At 40.4% G+C, this 21,902-nt stretch overlaps 1 protein-coding gene across 4 annotated transcripts in view; it reads right to left on the reverse strand.

Annotated features, from left to right (window-relative positions):
* NFIA (nuclear factor I A) overlaps positions 1 to 21,902 on the reverse strand; it is a 388,160-nt gene that overhangs the window by 67,642 nt on the left and 298,616 nt on the right. For all 4 annotated transcript variants that reach the window (XM_055361791.2, XM_055361718.2, XM_019019125.4 and 1 more), the window contains exon 7: positions 13,477 to 13,605. In XM_055361791.2, the coding sequence (XP_055217766.1) occupies positions 13,477 to 13,605 (129 nt within the window). The remainder of the gene's footprint in view (positions 1 to 13,476; positions 13,606 to 21,902) is intronic.

A 21,902-nucleotide genomic window follows, 5' to 3' on the forward strand; every position in this document is an offset into this window, starting at 1 on the left:
CTAGGTTCACTGCAACCTCTGCTTCCCGGGCTCAAGCGATCCTCCCACCTCAGCCTCCCAAGTGGCTGAGACTGCAAGCATGTGCCACCACGCTCGGCTAATTTTTATATTTTTAGTAGAGATGGGGTTTCATTGTCACCCAGGCTGGTTGCAAACTCCTGAACTCAAATGATCCACCTGCCTTGGTCTCCCAACATGTTGGGATTACAGGTGTGAGCCACCGCTCCCAGCCAAAGACTACTTTCAAGGCATCCTCCTGAACTTGAAGTATCTTCCTGAATTCACCCCATAGGATTTGAGGATTAATCCTACTGTGGGTAAATTTCACGCAAGGAATGGAATAAGCAACAGAATAATCAGTCTAGTGATTAAAGTCAGGGTACCAAGTTTTCATGCCAGCTTGGGTATTGACTAGCAAGATGCCAGCCTCCTATATTCCTTAGTGTCCTCTACTACAAACTGAGCTTGACTCTTCTGGCTGTAAAATCATTCACTCCCTGTGTTAATCTGGGCAAATTTATTTAACATTTCCAAACCTACAGTTTCTTATCTTTAAATTTCTTATCTTTAAATAGTAGCAGCAATTGGTCAGGCATGGTGGCTCACGCCTGTAATCCCAGCACTTTGGGAGGCTAAGGCAGGTAGATCACAAGGTCAGGAGTTTGAGACCAGCCTGGTCAACATGGTGAAACCCCATCTCTACTAAAAATACAAAAAATTAGCCAGGCGTGGTGGCGTGTACCTGTAGTCCCAGATACTCAGGAGGCTGAGGTAGGAGAATTGCTTGAACATGGAAGGCAGAGGTTGCAGTGAGCCAAGATCGTGCCACTGCACTCCAGCCTGGGCAACAGAGCAAGACTCTGTCTTGGGTGGGGCAGAGGGGGGTAAGAAAGAATAGCGCAATTTGAAAGGCTTTTCTGAGGATTAGAATTAATGTACACAGGTGCCTCATTCATAGTAGGATCACTCATTCAACAAATGTGTTGAGAATCTACTGTGTGCCAAACAGCATGCTAGACTCTGGGTTATTTAATATTCTTAGGATTGTTTTTAGAATAAATTGAGATACATGAAAAGTAATCTGGATTATACAATGCAATGAGGTAACACCAGCTAATTGAGAATCAAGAGCCGAACTGTTTTCAAGTGACCCTGGGGGTCTGTGGCATGAACAAATAGGCCTGGGTTTTTCTTGTGCTCTGCAAACACTAACTGCAGGAACAAGCCACAGCTAGTGAGTAAGCTGAGCCCATTGGCCAGTGCTCAGGCCAGCTTTGCTGTTATCTCCTGGGGGTAGCTATTATTTTTGCCTGCCCAGCAGTTCTTCACCCCTTCTTCTGGAAACAGAGCTCTAATGTTTCTTTGGGGAACTCTCTGTCCCTCAGCCTCAGCCTATGTGGTTAGGATGGACTTAACCCGCTGACTCCATGGGTAGACAGGGAAGCCGGGTCACACCAATGAGGCACTCCATTGTCTTTTAAACATAAGGGTTATTTTAAAAGTGAGCAAATGACCCAAACCCAGATAATCAGAATCATAAGCATCCAGGAGTAGGCCCTTCCCTAAATCTATTGTTGAAAAGCTGCTCTTTTTTCTCTTGGGATTATTAAATTGGTGGAAATTAAGCCTGGAGCTGCTCACACTATCTGGGCCACAGTCTGAGGATATTTAGCCTAAGCATAAAGCTCACACAGAGAATAGCAGACCTGGGTGGGGGTGGGGTTGGGGAGGGGGAGAGACGGGGAAAGAGGGAGAGAAATAGGGAGAGAGAGAGAGGGAGAGGGAGAGGGACAGGGAGAGGGGGGGAGAGAGAGAGAGCGCGAGCAAGTGCAAGAGAGCAAGAGCTTTCTGAAGGTAGCATCTGAACACCTGACTCCATCTCTACCTGAAGCCATATACCCCTGGACTTTTCAGTTACATAAAGTAATCCATTATTTGCTTTCGGGGGAGTGGAGGAATGGCAAAGCAATTTGGTTGGGTTTCTTTCATTTGTAAGAATCTTTCACTAGAACAAATATGTGTTAACATATCTACTGTTCATTACCTGGTATGTGACAATTCAACAACTCTTATTATGATACTCAGGAATTTGGAGATTCAGAAAGATCTAGACATATCCCTCAGGGATACCAAAGTTTTAAAAATTCATATTGCATACCAACAAAAAAACCCCATATATCCTGACATAAGTACATCCAAATCTCTGCGAATATTTCAAACAGCTTGCTATAGTATTCCTCCATCTTCTTTAATTCCCTGCATATTAATCTCATCACAGGTGTAATCATTTGTCTAATATCTGTCTGTTCTGCTAGATTGGAAGAGCAGGACTGGCTGGTCTAGCTTGTTCATTAGGGCCCGGCACAGTGCTTGGCAGATAATAAGTGCCCAATAATTATTTGCCAAATTGACTCTTAAAAACAACAGATTCTTGTAAACAACAAAGGTGCATATCCCTTTAGGAAGAGCCATGCCTGAATGAAGGCAGGTCAGAGCAAAGCCTAGACCATGGCTAAGGGGCTACCCCTTATGCGAGAGGGGCTGCTTGCTCCACTGGAAAGGCTCCCCCCCCATGCTTCCAAGTGTACAAGAGCGATGGGATGGGGTAACGGGGCTTCCTCATGTCCCCGAGGCCACATCTCTTCTAGGCAAACGTGGCCTCTCCCCGAGAGAGGGAACACATTCTTCCTTCTGGACCAACACGAGCAGGTAGAAAGAGAGAACTGGGGATGGGGAGTGAGGAATGAAAGAATCATCGCAAGAGAACCACATACAAAAACATACAAAAACAAATAGCAATACAGGGATGGGAGAATCTGAGAGATAATGAACATGTATGTATTGGATGCCTACTGTATACCGAGCTCTTTCCATGAGTCATCTCACTTCCCCTCCCAGAAAGCCTTTCCAATTTGAGACAGGTGCGAAAACAAAGACCAGCAGAGAATAAGTGACTTGGAGAAGCTAGACCCCAAGTGGCCATCCAGGATCTAAATTCTATTCTGTCTGACTCCAAAGCCCACGCTCTTTTCATTGCCCTCTGCTGCTCCCATTTATTTTTCAGAGGTCAAATGATTTATTTGCTTTCAGATTTTCTTTTGCTCATAGGCCCCTTATTATTGTAATAGCAGCTGGCAATTCTGATGATCCTGAGATGTGTTTTGCGCATAAGGAAAAGGAATTTTTTTCAGCTACCATTCAATATGAAGAAACGGCAAATGTAAATTTACTGCCAAAATATGAAGTTTAAAAAACATTCCATACATGTGGGTGATTAAATATGCTAGTTTCAATAACACAAAGGATGCAGCCTGGAATGGGTGACTCTTAGTGATACTGCAAGCACATTAATAGGGCCATACATTCCCATTTCCAGTATCAGCACTCACCCCTCCTTTCCTACATGGATGATAAGCTGATACTACATAAACATTGTTAAAGCTACAGACCCATGCTATAGTAATTCACTTAACTTTAACATGATTTATGATTCTGTCAATAGGGGAGGTTGAAAACCCTGCACTGAAGCTTAAATGTGAGCTTCATATTTAAAACAGTAATTGTGTCTGTGTGTGTGTGTGTGTGGGGGGGGGGGGGGCAGAAGAAACCGAGAGAGAGAGAGAGAGAGAGGGAGAGGGAGAGGCAGAAGAAACCATTCCACAGAAAGAGGAGATACAAGTTCAATCTTGAATTTTTCATTCTGTGCTGAAAAAAGGAAAATAAATAATGAGTCTATACATGGAATCAACTTAGGTTAAGCTAAACCAGAAAGAACGGGGCTTATCTGACTATGCAAGGTACAGTCCAAGCGTACGATACCAGGAAGTCTTAAAATGAGGGGGTTTCTAAGAAACCTTGCTCAGAACCACTGCCCTCACTATGTATGGATACGTGGGTCTATGCCTGTGTGTGCCTGTGCGCACACGTGCACCAGTGGGACACACAGGCCTGCATGTGACTGAGAGGGACAGAGAGAAGGGGGCAAAGGAATTCCAAGGGAAAGCAGCTTCTTTTGTGAAGATGAGTTTAAATCCAGGTCCCCTGGGTTAATCACCCTATTCTCTTCAGCACTCACCCTGGAGGCCCTTTGCCTCTTTAAGAGATTAAGGAGCCAAGTGGTCTCACTGCTCTAACCTGTCCTCCCAGGGACAACATATTAACATGATTCCACAACGGAAGAGCTCTCTTTAGAAGTTTGCTGCAGGGATGACAAATTAACCCAGCAGGGTGTCCTACACATCTATCACAGTACAAATTATTAGTGTAATAGAGCTTTTAGTTGTGCATTTATCTAGTAATTATTGAACGTTACACAAACCCAAGCTGAGCAGCCATGGCTCTTTATGAGGGTGGCTCGGTGGGTGGCCTTACAGTTAATTTAGGATAGTTCTCCACTAGGCAGTTCACTTGCAGACAAATTAGCTAAACAGCCTTCTCCTTTAAATATTTTCCATGTCACAGTGAAACTCTTTACAATACAATAAAGGTACAGTTTTAATTACACGCTTCCTGACTTTTGTTTAGTTGTAGTTTTAAAACATTTGCTGGCACTCTTTTTTCCTTTGGCTGGGCAGTAATAGCTGGTTCTAAGTATCTGGCTAATGAATTTAATAATTTCCTGAACTGGGACTTAAAGGACCTTTGCAAAAAAAAAAAAAGAAAAAAGCTGCCTTTTCTTTAGCGTCCTGCAACTTCAAATCCCATCCACAACGCTGCCCATTAGGCTAGGCACTGGCACTTGAACTAACCCTGAACGAGGCTCACAGGCCCTCTTGCTTCTCTGTTCCATGCTCCTCAAAGGTGGTACTTGTTAGGTCTATGAGGCCTGCATTTGAAAATCAATTCTGGCAATTCTTCTTGGAGAAAGGCAACGTAATGTTTGCTCAAGTGACATACTCCAATAATAAATAAACACCGTGCGTCTGTTGGCAGATTATTTCAGTGCCTTGTTAGCAACAGGTACCTAATTGCTTCTCATTTTCCTGAGATGATTCAATTGCACTAAACCAGGAGAGACAAATTAGATTCAGTGGATCACCAGCATGTTCTACAACTAAGTTAAAAGCTTTCCTAAGAGGCAAAGAAGTTTGTGGATGTGATAGGAGAAACATGAACAAACCTAGCACTTGGGGGCCTAGGCCAGGGGAGGGGGTGCCACAATTACAGTAGTAGTGAAACGCCAGGGGACGTTCTTTCTGGAGGGACCTTAGTTTGGAGAGAAAAACTTAAAATGCCACAGCAAATATTCTACAAATAGGGGACCAAATAATTTTGAGCTCATTTCTCTTAAGGTCTATCAAGGTAGATCTTAATTAAAACCAAACATATATTAGGCTGGGCATGGTGGCACACGCCTGCCAGAATCAAGGCAATTTTACTTCTAAACTGCCTTTGTGTGTGTGTGTGTGTGTGTGTGTGTGTGTGTTTGATTCATAAAGAAGTGGGGTTTAACCTTGTGTTCGCATTTTGTATGTCTTAAATCCTCAGTACTTAGTTATCTAAGGGCATGACTTATTTGCTGTTGTAATCCCAGCACTTTGGAAGGTTGAAGCAGGAGGATTGCTTGAGCCAGGAGTTCGAGACCAGCCTAGGTAACACAGTGAGACCCTGTCTCTACAAAAAAATTTTAAAAATTAGCTAGGCATAGTGGCACGCGCCTGTAGTCCCAGCCACTTGGAATGCTGAGGCAGGAGGATCCCTTGAGCCTAGGAGGTCGAGGCTGCAGTGAGCTGTGATCAAGTCACTGCACTCCAGCCTGGGTGTCAGAGAGAGACCCTGTCTCAAAACAAACAAACAAACAAACAAATGAAATATATACTGAGCACTTAAACATGCCATGCCTCTTTCTATGTGCTGCTGAATACATGCATTTGAATATTATATTACTACACAGTGGAGAAGGAAAGAACTTCCTATTATTCTCAAACTTTCTGTTTCTTCAATCAAATCCACGCATTCATTCATTCATTTATTTGACAATTATTTATTGAGTGCTTTCCTTATGCCGGGCACAAGGCGGAGGGATTCAGAGATAAATGATAAAGATGTGGTCCTTGCCCTAATAGGCCCTGCCATCTAGTGATGACTGTCACCCTCCTATTCTACCTCTCCTTCCCCGCTCCTCTATTATTGTCTATGCCTATTATGAATCCACACTCCTCTAACCTTTCTTGGTGACCCCAACTTCCTGAAAGGTGATCTTAATTCTCATAATTCTCTGCAGTATATTTTTCTTGGCCAAACTGGGAGATATTGTTAACTTCAGATCCTCAGATGTTTCATCACTGAGAGCAAGATCCCTGTTTGGGCCAGGAGGATCATGGACTTAGAGAGGTTTATAGAGCATATAAACTTCTGACTACCTCTCCAAACAGAAACTGGAATGATTCTTTGAAAGCTGCACAATAAATCTTTGGTTTATATGGTGATTGCTTTAGTGTATCTTAGGCGTATTTTCAGAATCCAGGCAATTTTACTTCTAAACTCCCATCATGTTTTTTTTTTTTTTGACTCATAAAGAGGTGGGGGTTTAACCTCATGTTTGCATTTCGTATGTCTGAATTCTTTGGTACTTAGTTATCTAAGAGCATGATTTATTTGCTGTTGTTCTGTTTTCCATGCCCATAATGCGAAGGCAAACTGTTTGACAATAGCGGTTAGGTCTTCTGCGTGTCTGGACTTGCGTAGTGCCAGATGCCACTGCAGTTGTCCACAAGGATGTCCTTCCCCTCATTTTCTACCACACCCTGTGCTTCTAGCACAGCAGTGCAACTGCTGGTTTCCTTGTCCTCTTGTCCTCCAGGAGGCAAGCACTCTAAGGACAGAATCCATGCTTCTCTTGTTCACTCTACTACTAGAGCATCTTGTACACTGTAAGAGCCTGATAAATATTTGTGGAAAAAAATTAATGGGTCCCCAGATAGTAATAGGTATCTGCAAACTAATACAATATTGAAAAAAGCCAAACTGACCTCAAAAACTGTCTCTAAAGTGGCGTGCACCTAAGAGAAACCACAAATTTACCAGTAGCAAGGACTTACGGACTAATAAAAAAGGCTAAGTGATTTGTTTATGGCTGCTATTAAAAAAAAAACTCAGTGTGATGGCACAGGTTATATTATGATTATCAAAAGATCTAGATGGATATGTTATGACTTTGACTCATAAAAAATGTGAAAACAAAGTAATTGTTTAAATAAATACAGTTAATTTCTCCCAGTCAGGGGAGAAAAAGGTAGAAACTACTGATATGGCAAAAAAGGCACTGAACTAGAGACTTGATTTCTGGTCTTGGTTCTGGCTAGCTCAGATTTCTCATCTGTAAAAATAATGGGGAATATGTTGCTAACTGTCAACCAGCATATTTATCCCCTATTTACCCACTGATAAAAGCTTAATTTTATAGAGAGTGGCCATATGCTCAGCTAAAAATTTGGAGTTTCCAGCCTCCCTTGCAGCTACAGGTGATCATGGGACACAGTCTGATTGTGCTGCAGAAGATCCTATGAAATAGTGGCAGGATAAGCTGACAGGTCCTTTTTGCCTTCACCTTTTCCCTTCTTTCTGCTTGGCATGCAGACATAAGGCAGGGGGCAGCGCCCATGCTGTGACCTCATAAAAACAACCCACTGAAACATGGCTAGGAGAAGAAATCTCAATCCCTGATGGCACTGCAAGTGCCACCCTATCAGCCTTGAATCACATACTTGCTTTTTTTTGTTGTTGTTGTTTTGAGACAGGGTCTTTCTCTGTTGCTCAGGCTGGAGTGCCGTCATAGCTCACTGCAGCCTCAAATTCCTGGGCTCAAGCAATCCTCCCACCTCAGCCTCCCGAGTATCTAGGACCACAGGTGTCTACCACTATGCTCTCCTAATTTTAAAAAGTTTTTGTAGAGATAGGGTCTTGCTGTGTTGCTCAGGCTGGTCTCAAACCCCTGGCCTCAAGTGCTTCCTGCCTCAGCCTCCCGAAGTGCTGGGATTACAGGTGTGAGTCACCATACCTAGCCACATACTTGTTTTTGTATGAGAAAAATGTGACTCCTTATTTTCTTAAGCCATTGTTCAGTCAGATATTCTGTTACTTTCAGCCAAAACCAATCTTCACTGACACTGGGAACACATTATACCAAAAGATTCCCAGACCATAACTCTTTCAATTACTTTCAATTGTGCTGCCCAATGTGGATCGTGTAGGCTGCTCCCTGTTCCTAAATCTCTAAGGCACATAATTGTTTTACTTAGTGCAGAGTATTTAAATAAAGTATCATTCATCATCTTCTTAATCTTCAAAACAGCAAAGATTTTAAGCAAAAAGATAAGTTTCAAGAAGATCTAAACCTTCAAGAAACTTTAAGATGTAACTGATTACTCTAAATAATTCTCTAACAAGTTAGACCCTTCAGATCATCGACCAGGCAAACTTACAATTCTTGAAAAGGCAAAGGGATGAAGAAAGATTTCTTTTTTCAATTATCATGAATAAGACAAATAGTCATGAGTAAATACTTTACTATGGTTACAATTTTAAGTAGTGGTAAAAGAAAGTCTTTGAAAGCCCAATCTTTCAGCTTAAAGTGCACAGTAATTATACTAATGTATAACGACGTACAAATGCCTCTACTGAAATTTAATATCTTCCCCCTATCGATAGGATATTCCCAAATAACCTCTTTACCTAATTCTACCCACACAGAGAAACAGGTGGTAAAGTATTGTCCCCATGGTACAGATGGCCAAACTGAGGCCACAAGGTTAAGTGATTTATCAAAGCCATAAAGAAAGCCACTATCAGAGAGGGGATTCATTTTAAGAAACCACATGTCTCTACCTTTACACTATAAATAGGGAAGTGGTTAGAACAACATAAAGAAAGCCCATAGCTCTTAATAGCAAAGCTCTACTTAGAGAATCTTGCATAGGTTTTCTTTGGATGCAACACCATGGTTCTTCCACGTCTTGGACATTTCTTACAAGGAAGTACTGCACGAACTATCACACATTTATCTGAAGAAATGAAAACTCATCAGGGTCAGAGAGGGGATAAATGTCTCCTGTGTGCATTTATATGCAATTTGACTACTTTTATTCATTCAACCAATATTTGAGCATAAAACCCACTGTGTGAGGCACAACAAAGATAGTGAAATGTCTAAGTTAGAGATCCTTCCCTTTGGAGGTTCTCCTCCAGGAGACATGTAGATTAACTAACAAGGCCAGATGAGGTTGGTGGAGTCAATGTGCAGACATGAAAGGCAGCAGGAGCTTAAGCAGTGTGAGATGTTGGCAAGCTGGGTGGAGGAGAGGAGGTTTCACTTTGAAAGTACTGCTTGATGAGACTCCGTCTCAAAAAAAAAAAAAAAAAAAAAGAAAATACTGCTTGAGCTGATCTGGTGGATGGGCAGAATGTTGCTGGGTGAAGGCAATAGGGACAGCATGATACTTTCAAAGCCTGGGTGAAAAAGGATTATTTAATTGTATGACCCGCATGCATACTGTACTTCCAGGCACTGTGCAAATGACTACAAATACATTATTTCCTTTGCTCCTAACATAATACAATTCTTTTGAGTTAGAGATGATAATCTCTAACTTAGAGATGAGAAACCTTTGGTTCAGAGAGAAAAGCAATGTGCCAAGTAGTGGACAGAGATTCAGACACCAGCCTATCTGACCCCCTGAGATTTTGTGCTTAACCACTGCTATAGGCTGAATGTCTGTGGCCCTCTAGGATCCATATCTTGAAATCCTAACCCCCAATGTGATGGTAATAGGTAGCAGGGCCTTTGGGAGGTGATTAGGTCACAGGGTGGGGCCCTCATGAATAGGATTAGTGCTTTTAAGAAAGAGACACTAGAGAGCGACCCCACCCCTTCTGCCATGTGAGGACACAGCAAGAAGATGCCATCTATGAACCAGGAAGTGGGCCCTCACCAGACACAGAAGCTGCCAGAGCCTTAATCTTGGACTTCCAGCCTCTAGAACTGTGAGCAATACATTTCTGTTGTTTATAGACCACCCAGTCTATGGTGTTCTGTTCTGGCAGTCAAAACAGACAAAGACAACCGCTGTGCTACGCTACCTCCCTTCAACGCCCTGTGTTTCTCCCTTTGCTTTGCAATCTTAAGAGAGAGATTTTCTTTGTAAAAGGTGGCCGTGAAATTTCCAAATGTAGCTTATGTTTGCAGCCAAAAGTAAGGCCCTTGTGTTTTTAGTGAGGTGACCTTGATTTGCTGTAGCTCTGTAAAATCTCATCTCCATTCTGAGCGTGGATGTGTGTTGGACAGTTATTGCTTACTAACTGGTGCTAGTCTAGTTGAGGCATTCCTGTGATAAATGCTAGGGAAGGCAGCAGAAGCCTCACAACCTAGTGCTAACCAGAGAGCAGTCAATGGCCTCTGTGATCCCTGCCCCATGCCCTGGGGACCTGATAAAGGACATTCTTTTCTTTTCTTCAAGACCCTTTTAAAGTTTGATTCTCTGGATTATCTAATAATTTACTATTTTGGGTTGTGGCAACTTTGCCCAATACAAGGAGTGTCAGAGGTTGAAATCTCCTTTATGCGCACATGTGACATCAATTCCACACTGACTCTTGCAGCTATACTCTTCCTCCTCAATTTTGGCCTCATCTTCCTAAAACACCACGTCTTACTCCCAAATGTGGTATCATTCCAAGCATTAGCTTTCCAACTAGTTCAGAGAGAAATGAAGGAAATTACAGTACCCATAGCAAATAAATAATGAGGCTGAATTCCAACCTTTTAAAAATATCTTAGCCAGAAAAATGTCTTACGTTAGCCTATCTCAATTCTTATGATTCTTACCACAAAGAGGCAACTGAAGTTTCATCTCAACTACTCCAATTCCCTTCACCAGACCACTAAGCGGGGTGGGACACGGTAAGAACGGGTACCTGAGTAGACTTTCCAGAAAGGAGAGCCGAGGATGCTGGGAGCCATCTTGAATTCTGGTGAAAACAAAGAATCTTTGGTATTCCATAATTCTTACACTAGGCATCTTTCTCTTTTCCTCAAACACAGTTTTATGAATGAATATGAATAGATTGCAACTCGTTATGCTGTGAGCTAAGGAGGTCCACTCTGGTTCAACCCAGCGTGGGTCATTTTAGAAAACGTGCTTAGTCATCTAGCATGAACAAGCTCTCAACCTGTACCCATAGGGAAGTGCCCATGACAATAATTTCTAGAACTACACTTTTAAGGCAAGACACACATTAGACACTCTTAATATTTACTGACTAATGATAATATATACAGATTGCATTATGCTCTTCATGGAATCTCCACAAATACTGTTTTATTGTTGTTTCTGTATAAGAATACAAGATTGGGAGGAAATGGTCATTCATTATTAGTATTGTACCCACTATATTGATGAGGACATTAAAAAACCCAGAAGGTGAGTGGGAAGGAAAAGAGGGAGCCTACCCAGCTCTCCTGATTGCTGGCATACTGTTCTTCTCAGTTCTTACTAACTTACTACACCACAAATCTTTCCTTTGCTTAGGATGGCCCTCCATTTATCTAAGCATCTTTTAAGATTTGACTTCAATGTTATTTATACTTTGGAGTCTCTCTTTTTTTTGAGATGGAGTCTTGCTCTGTTGCCCAGGCTGGAGTGCAGTGGCACCATCTTGGCTCACTGCAGCCTCTGCCTCCTGGGTTCAAGTGATTCTCCTGCCTCAGCCTCACAGGTAGCTGGGATTTACAGGCATGTGCCACCACACCTGGCTAATTTTTTTTTGTATTTTTAGTAGAGATGGGGTTTCACCATGTTGGCCAGGCTGATCTTGAATTCCTGAGCTCAAGTGATCTGCCCGCCTTGGCCTCAGAAAGTGCTAGGATTACAGGCATGAGCCACTGTGCCCGGCCCATCATCTTTTACTTGCTTATTTCCTTGTGTGCCTCTCTTCTGCAGTAGATAACATGCTCTATGAGGACAGGAACCACTGGTCCCAGTGTCTATAGAGGCACTCAGTAAATCCTTGTTTAAAGAGTGAATGAACCCCCATGGTCCCCCCAATACTGAGCTCCTGCAGGAACTTTTACCATTCAGTTAGCATTTAGAATATGTTAACTTGACCCCAAACAGATGAAAAACAACACATGCCTCATCTCCTTCAGGCCATAAATATTCTGACTAAAACGGCTTCATATCTCTGATCCCCCACTACAGTTTATATGCTCAATGACTGTTAACTATGAGGATAATATCTTAATACTATTTAATAAGCTTCATTCTGGGACCTTATAATCTAATTCTGATGCAGGTTTTCAAATTATATATCGATAGTAAGCCTCTCTGATTATACCACACATAACACACAAATGAAAGAAGGGATCTTGAGAAAGTTCTACCAATGATCACAAGATGTTTAAAGATGAAACAAGTAAGTTTCATTCCCACAGTGGTCAAAATGCTTACTTTCTTCAATATGACTCCTAAGTGTGCACCGGACAGCCCTCTTACCTGCCACATTTCCCTGAGATGCACACAGAGCACATTCATAAAGGGATTCAGATTGGTGGGGCTAACATTGAGATTAATGCAAGAAACATCAGTTTCCCCAGGTATATGTCAAAGCAGACAAGAGATCATAATTTTCTAGGATGTTTTATGAAACCAGCTGGTAGGTCACAGACCTACCTAAAAGAAAATCTGATAAAGGAAAGCAAACATGGCTGCAATTATTCATACTCCTACTGTGGGAGTTTCATAAACAAAATAATAAATATTTTTATCTTGCAATAAGATCAAGTTAAGTGATTTGCTGACATTCTCTTGAGGCTTAAGGCTTGTCTTTAATGAGAAATACAAATCATATTTCTCGTGGACACATTTTAATAATAAACTTAAAAGCATATGAGACAAAAATAATGAAAACATTGCAATGAAAACCAGACAAACTATCTACCACTTCAAAAGGAGTGAATGAAGACTGCTCGTCAACACCCTGATGCAAACAACCTCAACACAAAATGCCACATATTGGAATCAGGTTTTATGGAAAGAGAGTCAGCAGGGATGAGAAAAAGCTACTACTTGAAAACAGGTAATTGACCACATGGAAATATACTCACCCAATGCACGCACGTGTGCACGCACATGCGCGCACACACACATTCTCTCTCTCTCACACACACACACACACACACACAACTTGTAGAACAGATTTGATTTTGGTTCAATTCAAGTTACTTCCCATCTTTCTGCAAAAATCTCACTGGCAAACAAAAAACAGATTTGGTCCCTTTTTGCCTTAGGAAAGGACAAAAAATGTGATGCCAAATCTCTTTGGTCTCTAAAATTCCAAGGCTGCCCCCAAGGGTAAGAAATTGGAACACTCACTGCCTCACGAGTGTTCAGGGGGAGTCCTCATTGTTTCTCATTTTGCTACTTGGGTCCAAAGGCCATGATGTAATTAAGCACAACCAAGGATGCCTGTGGAGCAGCTCACCTCTGGGTCCTGTAATGACAGGTCGGTGATGCTGTGTGAACGCCGTTCCCAGGGAGGAGGTCTGTGAAGGGGAGGGGCTGCTGAAACCAGACTTCTCCGACTTCTTCAGTGTGGTTGGAGATGGCATTCCTGGCAAGAAGGATCAACTGGTAAGTACACTTTAATTCATGGAACAATGATTTGTGCAACCTAAAAGATAACATTTAAAGAATTAAAAACAAACAAAAAGAGAAATCCACCTGTGAATGAAAAAGATGTTGTGAATTGCTTTGCATTTGTCACAGGAACAAAGAGGTGACAGAATAGTCCCCTGGTAAGTCGGTCTGTATTTGATTTCAATTTATTCTAATTAATCACAGTCCATTTTGGGGTTATTGGTCTTCAATAATAATACAGGGTTCAACTTTTCCAGTGTTTCCTAAAAGTTGCTGCTTGTGTCTGTGACCTCTGGGACTCCCAAAAAGGAAACCATGTATGCTTAGGAAGACTTCACATGCAATCGTTTCGTCTTGTTGGTTACCTTGCTTTGACACCAAATCACTTTCTCCATATTTTAAATAATTTGGCTGTTTTAACATAAGAATACCCTCAACAATGGCAACTTAGTTGTTCATTCAATGAATTCTTTAGAATAGAAAAAAAGAAAAAAGAAAAGTAAAAAAATCTTAAATGCCCTACAATTGGGGACTGGTTACATAAGTATGGTATAACCAATGTAAACAATACTGTAAAATAGTAATGATGTGGCAAAACATTTATAATATAATGTTAATTGAAAAAGGCAATTACAAAATAGGATGTTATACTATGACACCATTGAAAAGGCCATTTCTATGCACAGAGAAAGAACTGGAAGGCAATATGCATAAACTATAATGGTAGTTCTCTCTCTGTATTGAATTTGGGTGATTTTCATTGCCTTCGTTTTGCTTACCTGTCTTTTCTATGATGAACATATATTGCTTTCATGCTAATACAATAAAAGCTTGTTTTTAAAAATAGTACTTTTATTATTGTGTCTAAAGTTTTCACAGCATTTCCAGCATAGAAAATGCTTTGGGAAGAAAATAATGGAGAAACAGTTCCTCGTAATTACTGGATTTGTAATGTTCTCGGCAACCACGCTGACATACCCAACTGGAGGCATCTATCAGTTTGATAGGGTGCCAATTAAAACAATGAAAATTTGGATATAAAAATAAAAGAAATGACTCCTAGTCTCCACATCAGGGGACAAATTTGGGCTCTCTTAAGGTTGTAGCACAAAACTGGTCTGCACTGATGTTAAAAGAACCAAATTCCATTTTACTTATACATGTTTACATGTGCCGTGTTCTGCCCGTGACCAGGGAATTATTTGGATGAACTGGAAAAGTAAGTAATACAAATCATAATGATATTAACATGTAACTGTTATGGAGTACCATGTACGGTGCCAAGCACTTTATAGGTATAGATCTTTCCAGAAATTTAGCTAGTTTTGCATGTATCTAAATATGTCCCTGTTATTTCTGATCACAGATTTCCTTAATGCAATTCTACAACATGACCTTTGAGTGTGACTCAGACTCTATAAGGACAGAGTCCTTGTCTGCCTTGTTCCCCTCTATGTCCAAGACCTCCAAGGGTCTGAAACACCCAAATGGTCTGAAAAGATATTTAAACTACTTGTGCAGGGCTCAGCTTTATCTGTAGCTTCATGAATAGATGCTTAAACATAGCAGAGCTTAGAATTTTCACCCCAAGAAAGAAAAATTGAAAATTGGTAAACACATTTGCATAGTCAGATATAAGTACAACATAGAGTGGTATGTGATTTCATACTAATTTGACAATTTGAATCAGATCCTTTCTAGATCAATATCCATGTGATTTGAATTAAAAATGAAGTAATTAAGTCAAGTGACTTTAGTTATATTTGTTGCTTGCTGAATCAGTAACCAGTCACACCATACCAAAGTTCTAATGTAGGATGCACTGAGATTTTGGGTGAACATTCACTGCAAGACAACCTAACCTAAGGTTATCATCATGTAATTACACTAAGGAGGAGATTTCAAATAAAAAAAATGAAAGAAATAAAAAGCTAGCAAAATGTAAACAAATCTCCCAACTCATTTAAACCTTTTTGTGTAGACCAATTTATAGGCTGCCAACCATTCCACTGATTTAAATTTAGTCCAATGCCTGAACTACATGTCATAAAACAGAAGCAGAACAGATAATTAAAACAAAAATAAAAACTTTAAAGGTGGCAGATTTTTTTTTTTTCAGATAATGGAATCACTGATGAAATCCAGTATCCTAACTAATCTTATTGATGACAGCAAATGGCTGGACTCAAGAAAAAGTTATGATTTCTTTGAAAAATTCATGTTTTCTAATTCATGCCATTCTAAATACTGCAGAAATATTGACATGATTGAAATCCACTATTTATGCTTCTAAAAGGAATTACAAGTAAAATTTGGGCAATAACAAGTATCAAGAATGACCAAGTTGGTAAACAAGTTCAAAAATAGCAAAATTTAAATCTTCTTCGCAAGTGTTAAAGGGGGAAGAAATACCGTCAGCATGCAGGAACAACCAGCCAAACTATGTACAATCTTCTAAATTTATCACAGGCAAGTAATATGAACCCTAAGGCTGTCATGAATCTCAAAATTACTTTGTGTTTTCAATTTTTAAAGAGTCGTATTGAGCACATTTCCTTATTATATACTTTAATATTTTCTCTACATGCATAATGTATGTTTTGGTTAATTTGTTTTGTATATTTAATTGACCAGATGAAATTCCAAAATGCTAGTAAACTGCTTTCTGTTAAAAGCTAGAGAACATTAATCTTGGCTTTTATTTTTGAAATCAAATTTGGTTCTGTACATTACTTTAAAAATAAACTCCTTTTTAAAATCTCTTTTGCCAATTATTTATGCACAACTGTTACAAAATTACTGTACGGATTAATGACTGGTTGGCTTTCTTTCAATGAATTAAAACTTTAATTTCGATGTATTTTCTAGAAGTACCAGATTTTTAAAAAAAGACTATGGATGAAGTAATCCTACTCTTTTTCTGGAGGAAATGAAATGTTACTTCAAAGTTCAATGCAGAAAAATAAAGACTTTTGTAGAATGAGAAGCAGAAATCTAGCATAATGTTTTGTTTCAATGGGGCATTTCATCCTTTTGATTGGTATAAAAAAACCCAATGAGAGTAAATAGAATTGGAGAAACATGTCAAGAAGGCCTGTGGCTTGTCACTGGTTTTCTAAACATCCAGAATTTTTGAATTTTGAATTTCCCTCTAGTCTGCCATTTTTTCTAAGCTACAGGAGTCATTCCAAATTGTGTTCAGTAGACAAGGGCAAACATATATGGGATTCTAGTCATGTAGTGGCTTTCATCTCTGGAGGCACTTATAAGTGCAAAGTTCAACAAGAAAACCTTGAAAATACAGGTCAAATGCACTATTCACAAAGATTCCTTCAAATTCATCATTGGTATTTCTGGTAGTCAGGCGGGGCTGGTGGCTCATGTCTATAATCTCAGCACTGTGGGAGGCTGAGACAGGAGGATTGCTTCAGGCCAGGAGTTCGAGAGCAGCCTGGACAATATAGTGAGACCTTATCTCTACAAAAAATTAATTTTTAAAAGTTAGCTGAGGCCAGGCACGGTGGCTCATGCCTGTAATCCCAGCACTTTGGGAGGCTGAGGTGGGCAGATCACAAGGTCAAGAGATCGAGACCATCCTGGCCAACATGGTGAAACCCCATCTCTACTAAAAATACAAAAATTAGCTGGGCGTGGTGACATGTGCCTGTAGTCCCAGCTACTCAGGACGTGGAGGCAGGAGAATTGCTTGAACCTGGGAGGCGGAGGTTGCAGTCAGCCCCGATCATGCTACTGCACTCCAGCCTGCTGACAGAGCAAGATTCCATCTCAAAAAAAAAAAAAAAAGAAAAAAAAAAAGTTAGCTGAGTGTGGTGGTATATGCCTACAGTCCCAGCTACTCAGAAGGCTGAGGCAGGAGGATCACATGAACCCAGGAGTTTATAAGCTATCATCATACCACTGCACTCCAGCCTGGGCAACAGAGAGAGACCTTATCTCGAAAAAAAAATTGTGGTACTCAGAATTCTAAGATGGCTTCCTAGTTTCCAGCCTTGTATAATGATGCCTTATATAATCCTCTCCTCTTGCATGTGTGAGATACTTGTGAATATGATAAATGTCATTCTTGTGAATAGGTTATATTATACCGCAAAGGTGATTATATTGATTAGGTTATGTTATATTGCAAAAGACTTCTACAGATATAATTAAGGTCCCCAATCAGGTGAGTTTGAGTTAAGGAAAAATATATTATCCCTGGAGGGCCTGACCTAATCAGGGGAGCCTTGTATAAAAGGAATTAGAAGTCAGAGAGATTCTTCTTCAGGCTTTGAAGAAGTCAGCTGCCATATTGTGAAAGGGCCTGTGACAGCCACATGGCAAGGAACTGCAGGGGCCTCTGGGAGCTGAGTGGGGCCCCTTGCTGACAGCTTTCAGAAAGCAGGGACCTTAGTCCCACATCCACAAGCAACTGAATTCTGCCAACAATCACGAGAGTTTGCAACAGGCCCTTGAGCTCCAGAAAGAAATGGAGTCTGAACAAAATTCTCATTGCAGCCTTGTATGACCTATGCAGAAGATCTAGTTCAGCTGTGGCCAGGCTCCAGACCCATGGAAACTGTGAGATAATATTAATAACTGTGTGTTGTTTCAAGTTGCTAACTCTGTGAAAATTTGTTCTGCAGTAACAGAAAACAAACATGATATTCAACTATAAGACGATTGCAATGCTAGACATGTGTGTATCAAAGATGTTTACTGTACAATAATTACTCTCTATAATTCTGAAAGTTTCCCTTATTGTTACCTAATCCACCCTAGGTTGTACAGTTTTTCACTAGCCTAGTCACCCAGAGAAAACGGTAAGACGTATTCTTAGAAAGGGAACTAAAAAGCGGTAATTTTCAAGGGACATAAATACTTTTGAAAATTTCTACTTCTCCTGATTCTTTCGAGAAACATCAATAACAAAATTAGATTGAGTGACGTGGAAAAATAACTCAAATTCTTGGGGTCTCCCCTAAGAAGTTAAAATTTGTTTTAGGGAATTTTTCACTGCAATTTGATATCACATAAAATAAAAAGAAGAAAACCAATCATAATTAATTTCACCTCTCCCCTACTCCCAAGTTATGGTATTTTTCAGACACTTTGACCAAGAACTCCACAGTGACAACAGTAAAGGAAACACTGCAGGAATCATTAGGAAGTACAAAGCTGTTTTTTCTTCCTTAGGTATCTTCTTAAAGGGGAGATTTTTAGGAGTCAAAAGAGCTACAACATGAATGGGAATGGAAGAGAAGGGAAGGATCACCATAAACTATAATTATTCCAGTGACAACCGAACAACATGCTGGATTTTTCAAAAGGAACTGTAACTTCTCAGTGTTAGTGCTTACTTTGTCAGAGCACCTATCCAAAAATTCATTCTCCTGTTAAAAGTATCCCTGGTAAGTGCTGCTCGGGACAGCAGGACCTTATCTTGTCTGTCGCAGGGGTTTGGGAGATGTAATTCAAGTTGTCAGAGAAGATATAACTGGTGTATGTTCTTTTCTTCAAAGTGACAAAGTCAAGAATAGAAAGTTTAGTTTCAATAATGTTCATTTATAGTCACAAACGGAGAGAAACTCTGAAAGCAAGCAACCTCAGCACTTTAGTTTTTAAATCCAATACAATAAGCAGGTTAGAGAGGACCCCAAAATGTTACAAGTTTAATTGTTCATGACTTGGATAGTGTCCTGTTCATTGTCATCATCTAATTCCCAACAACCTATTTTTATAACTGTTATTACCAGAACAACGATTACACCAAACTTAAAGGCTTAAAGGCAACTGGAAGCCTTCATCCATCAAGTGGCCTCAAGAGAGGCAGGAGGCAGCTACAGAGATTAAATCTCTGCATATCGATCACGTCCAAAAACCAGGCTGAAAATAATAAAAGCTACAAATTATGAAGTGCCCACTATGTGCCATGTCCTTATAAATATCTCTAATCCTTACATTTTCTTTTCTTTCTTTTTTTTTTTTTGAGATGGAGTCTCGGTCTGTTACCCAGGCTGGAGTGCAGTGGTGCGATCTTGGCTCATTGCAACCTCTGCCTCCCTGGTTCAAGCGATTCTCCTGCCTCAGCCTCCTGAGTAGCTGGGTCTACAAGGCACATGCCACCATACCCGGCTAATTTTTGTATTTTTTTTTTTTAGTAGATGCAGGGTTTCACCATGTTGGCCAAGGTGGTCTTGAACTCCAGACCTCAGGTGATCCACCCACCTTGGCCTCCCAAAGTGCTGGGATTACAGGCATGAGCCACTGTGTCCATCCCCAAATCCTTACATTTTCATCTGAGATAGGTAGGTATTATTATCTTTTCTACCAATAACTTAATATTACAGAAATTAGATATCAAGTGATGTTAAACTATTTGTCTAGGATCATACAGCTATTAGATGGTACTGCAGATCCAGGTCTCTCTGGTTCTCAAGTGCATACATTTTATAAAACCCTCATGTAGTTTCCCTAGTATACTATAAAAACAGTGTCCTATTTAAGTCAATAAAGTATATTTATAGCTGAAGTTTTAAATTTGGTTATCCAAAGGGGGAAAAAAAGGAAGGGTATATCAGATACAAAAGTGTACGCAAAAAAAACCCACTCTGAAGTATACTAGGAATCATTTGTCTTATATATCAAAGTTTTCTCTTGGCCTTAGTAAGGATCAGTTAGGATTTTATCAAACACACACTGAATGAATTATCAGCGATTCTAACACAGAACCTCCACAAAATAAATATCACATAGATTTAGAAGAAGATAATGACCCCAGATGTTGAGTTGCAAAAGAGTATATAAATGTTTTATATTTACTATAGGCCTCTTGCCTATTCAACAAGTTGCTTCTTCTATAAAGCCTCCTGCAAACCATGTTATCTATCTATAACAAGAAAGGACAAAAATTCTTCTCTTAAGACTTGTTGACAGTGTCCAAGCCTAGACTATATATTACAATGCAGTAATAAATAGCTCACTTAACCAGAGGCTATAACACACATGATTATTTAGAATTCAGTAATTTGTAAAAATCAAGGAAGGCCCCCGAGTGTCTAAAGTCAGCATCTAAACAGGCAACTAAGTTGAGGCATTTAACTCATTGGAGAGTACATCTTTACAGAAACTAAGAAGTGTTTCAAGGAGAAGGCTGCAATCAACTGAGTTGAATGCCACTGAGAGATCATGTATAATGAGGACAGAAAAGGGTCCACTGGATTTGGCAACATGAATGTTTCTGACAGTCTTGAAAAGTGAGTTCCAGGAGAGTGAGGCACACAGAAGACAGGATAGCATGGTTTATAAAATCAATGGGAAGTGAAGAAACAGGGGAAATGGTGTAGTCAACTTCCATGAAACGAAGGAGGAATCTGCAGAGGAGAGCAGAAAAATAGGGTAGTGGCTACAGGAAGAGGGAGGGAAGCAAGGGATAGCTTTCTGAAGGTGGGAGAGAGTCCAGCATGCTTGTCTACTGATGGGAATGGTCCAGCAGACAGGCAGAAAGCCATGACTCAGAGAAGAGAGGGTGCCTGAGGCAGAGCAGTCCTTAAGAAGGTGAGAGGCTACACAATCAGTGAGTGGAGGAGCCAGGATTTGAACCCAGGAAACCAAAGCTCTTGCTCCTTTCAGTGTACCATGCTACCAAGATCCCTACTTCTGGGTGAGGGCGCGGGGGAGTACTACTTATGTGTCTTATCAATACAAACCTATCATGAGCTGATTTAAATCTGAACTATTAATGACACTTGAACATGTTTCTTCTTGCAAACATTCCAAGTCTTAATGATGCTAACTGCTTTGTGACTCTTTTTTACACTCAGGCATTCAGATTCCCCTACTCCACTAGATCTAAGTGTGGGGAACAGACAGCCCAGTCATGTCCATCAGACTAATGGTGTCCACATAAATTTCAGTGACATTTCTCAAGCCCAGGATGAATGCTGAGTACCAGTACCATCTTTTGCAAGTCATCCACCATCAGATTTACACTCAGACACATCTCTTCCAGATGCAGAGCTATACTGCACTCTAGTAATTCCCCCGCAGGCAGGAACAAGACCTTTCTAGAACCATTTAAAGTATACCTTGTAATTAGATTATCTCTAACCATGATGCCAAATAAAGGCTGTGACTGAACAGAAGAATCCCAAGGTTAAGGGACCATTCTGTTCTTGTGAGCATAAACACAGGCTGCGTGATAGAAGGAGGTCGTTGAAGACACCGCACGTTTGTTAGATGTGTGTCCTAATGATAAAATCCATTAGGGTTCAT

Source organism: Gorilla gorilla, chromosome 1 (assembly GCF_029281585.2).
Source record: "Gorilla gorilla gorilla isolate KB3781 chromosome 1, NHGRI_mGorGor1-v2.1_pri, whole genome shotgun sequence".
NCBI classification, from domain to species: domain Eukaryota; kingdom Metazoa; phylum Chordata; class Mammalia; order Primates; family Hominidae; genus Gorilla; species Gorilla gorilla.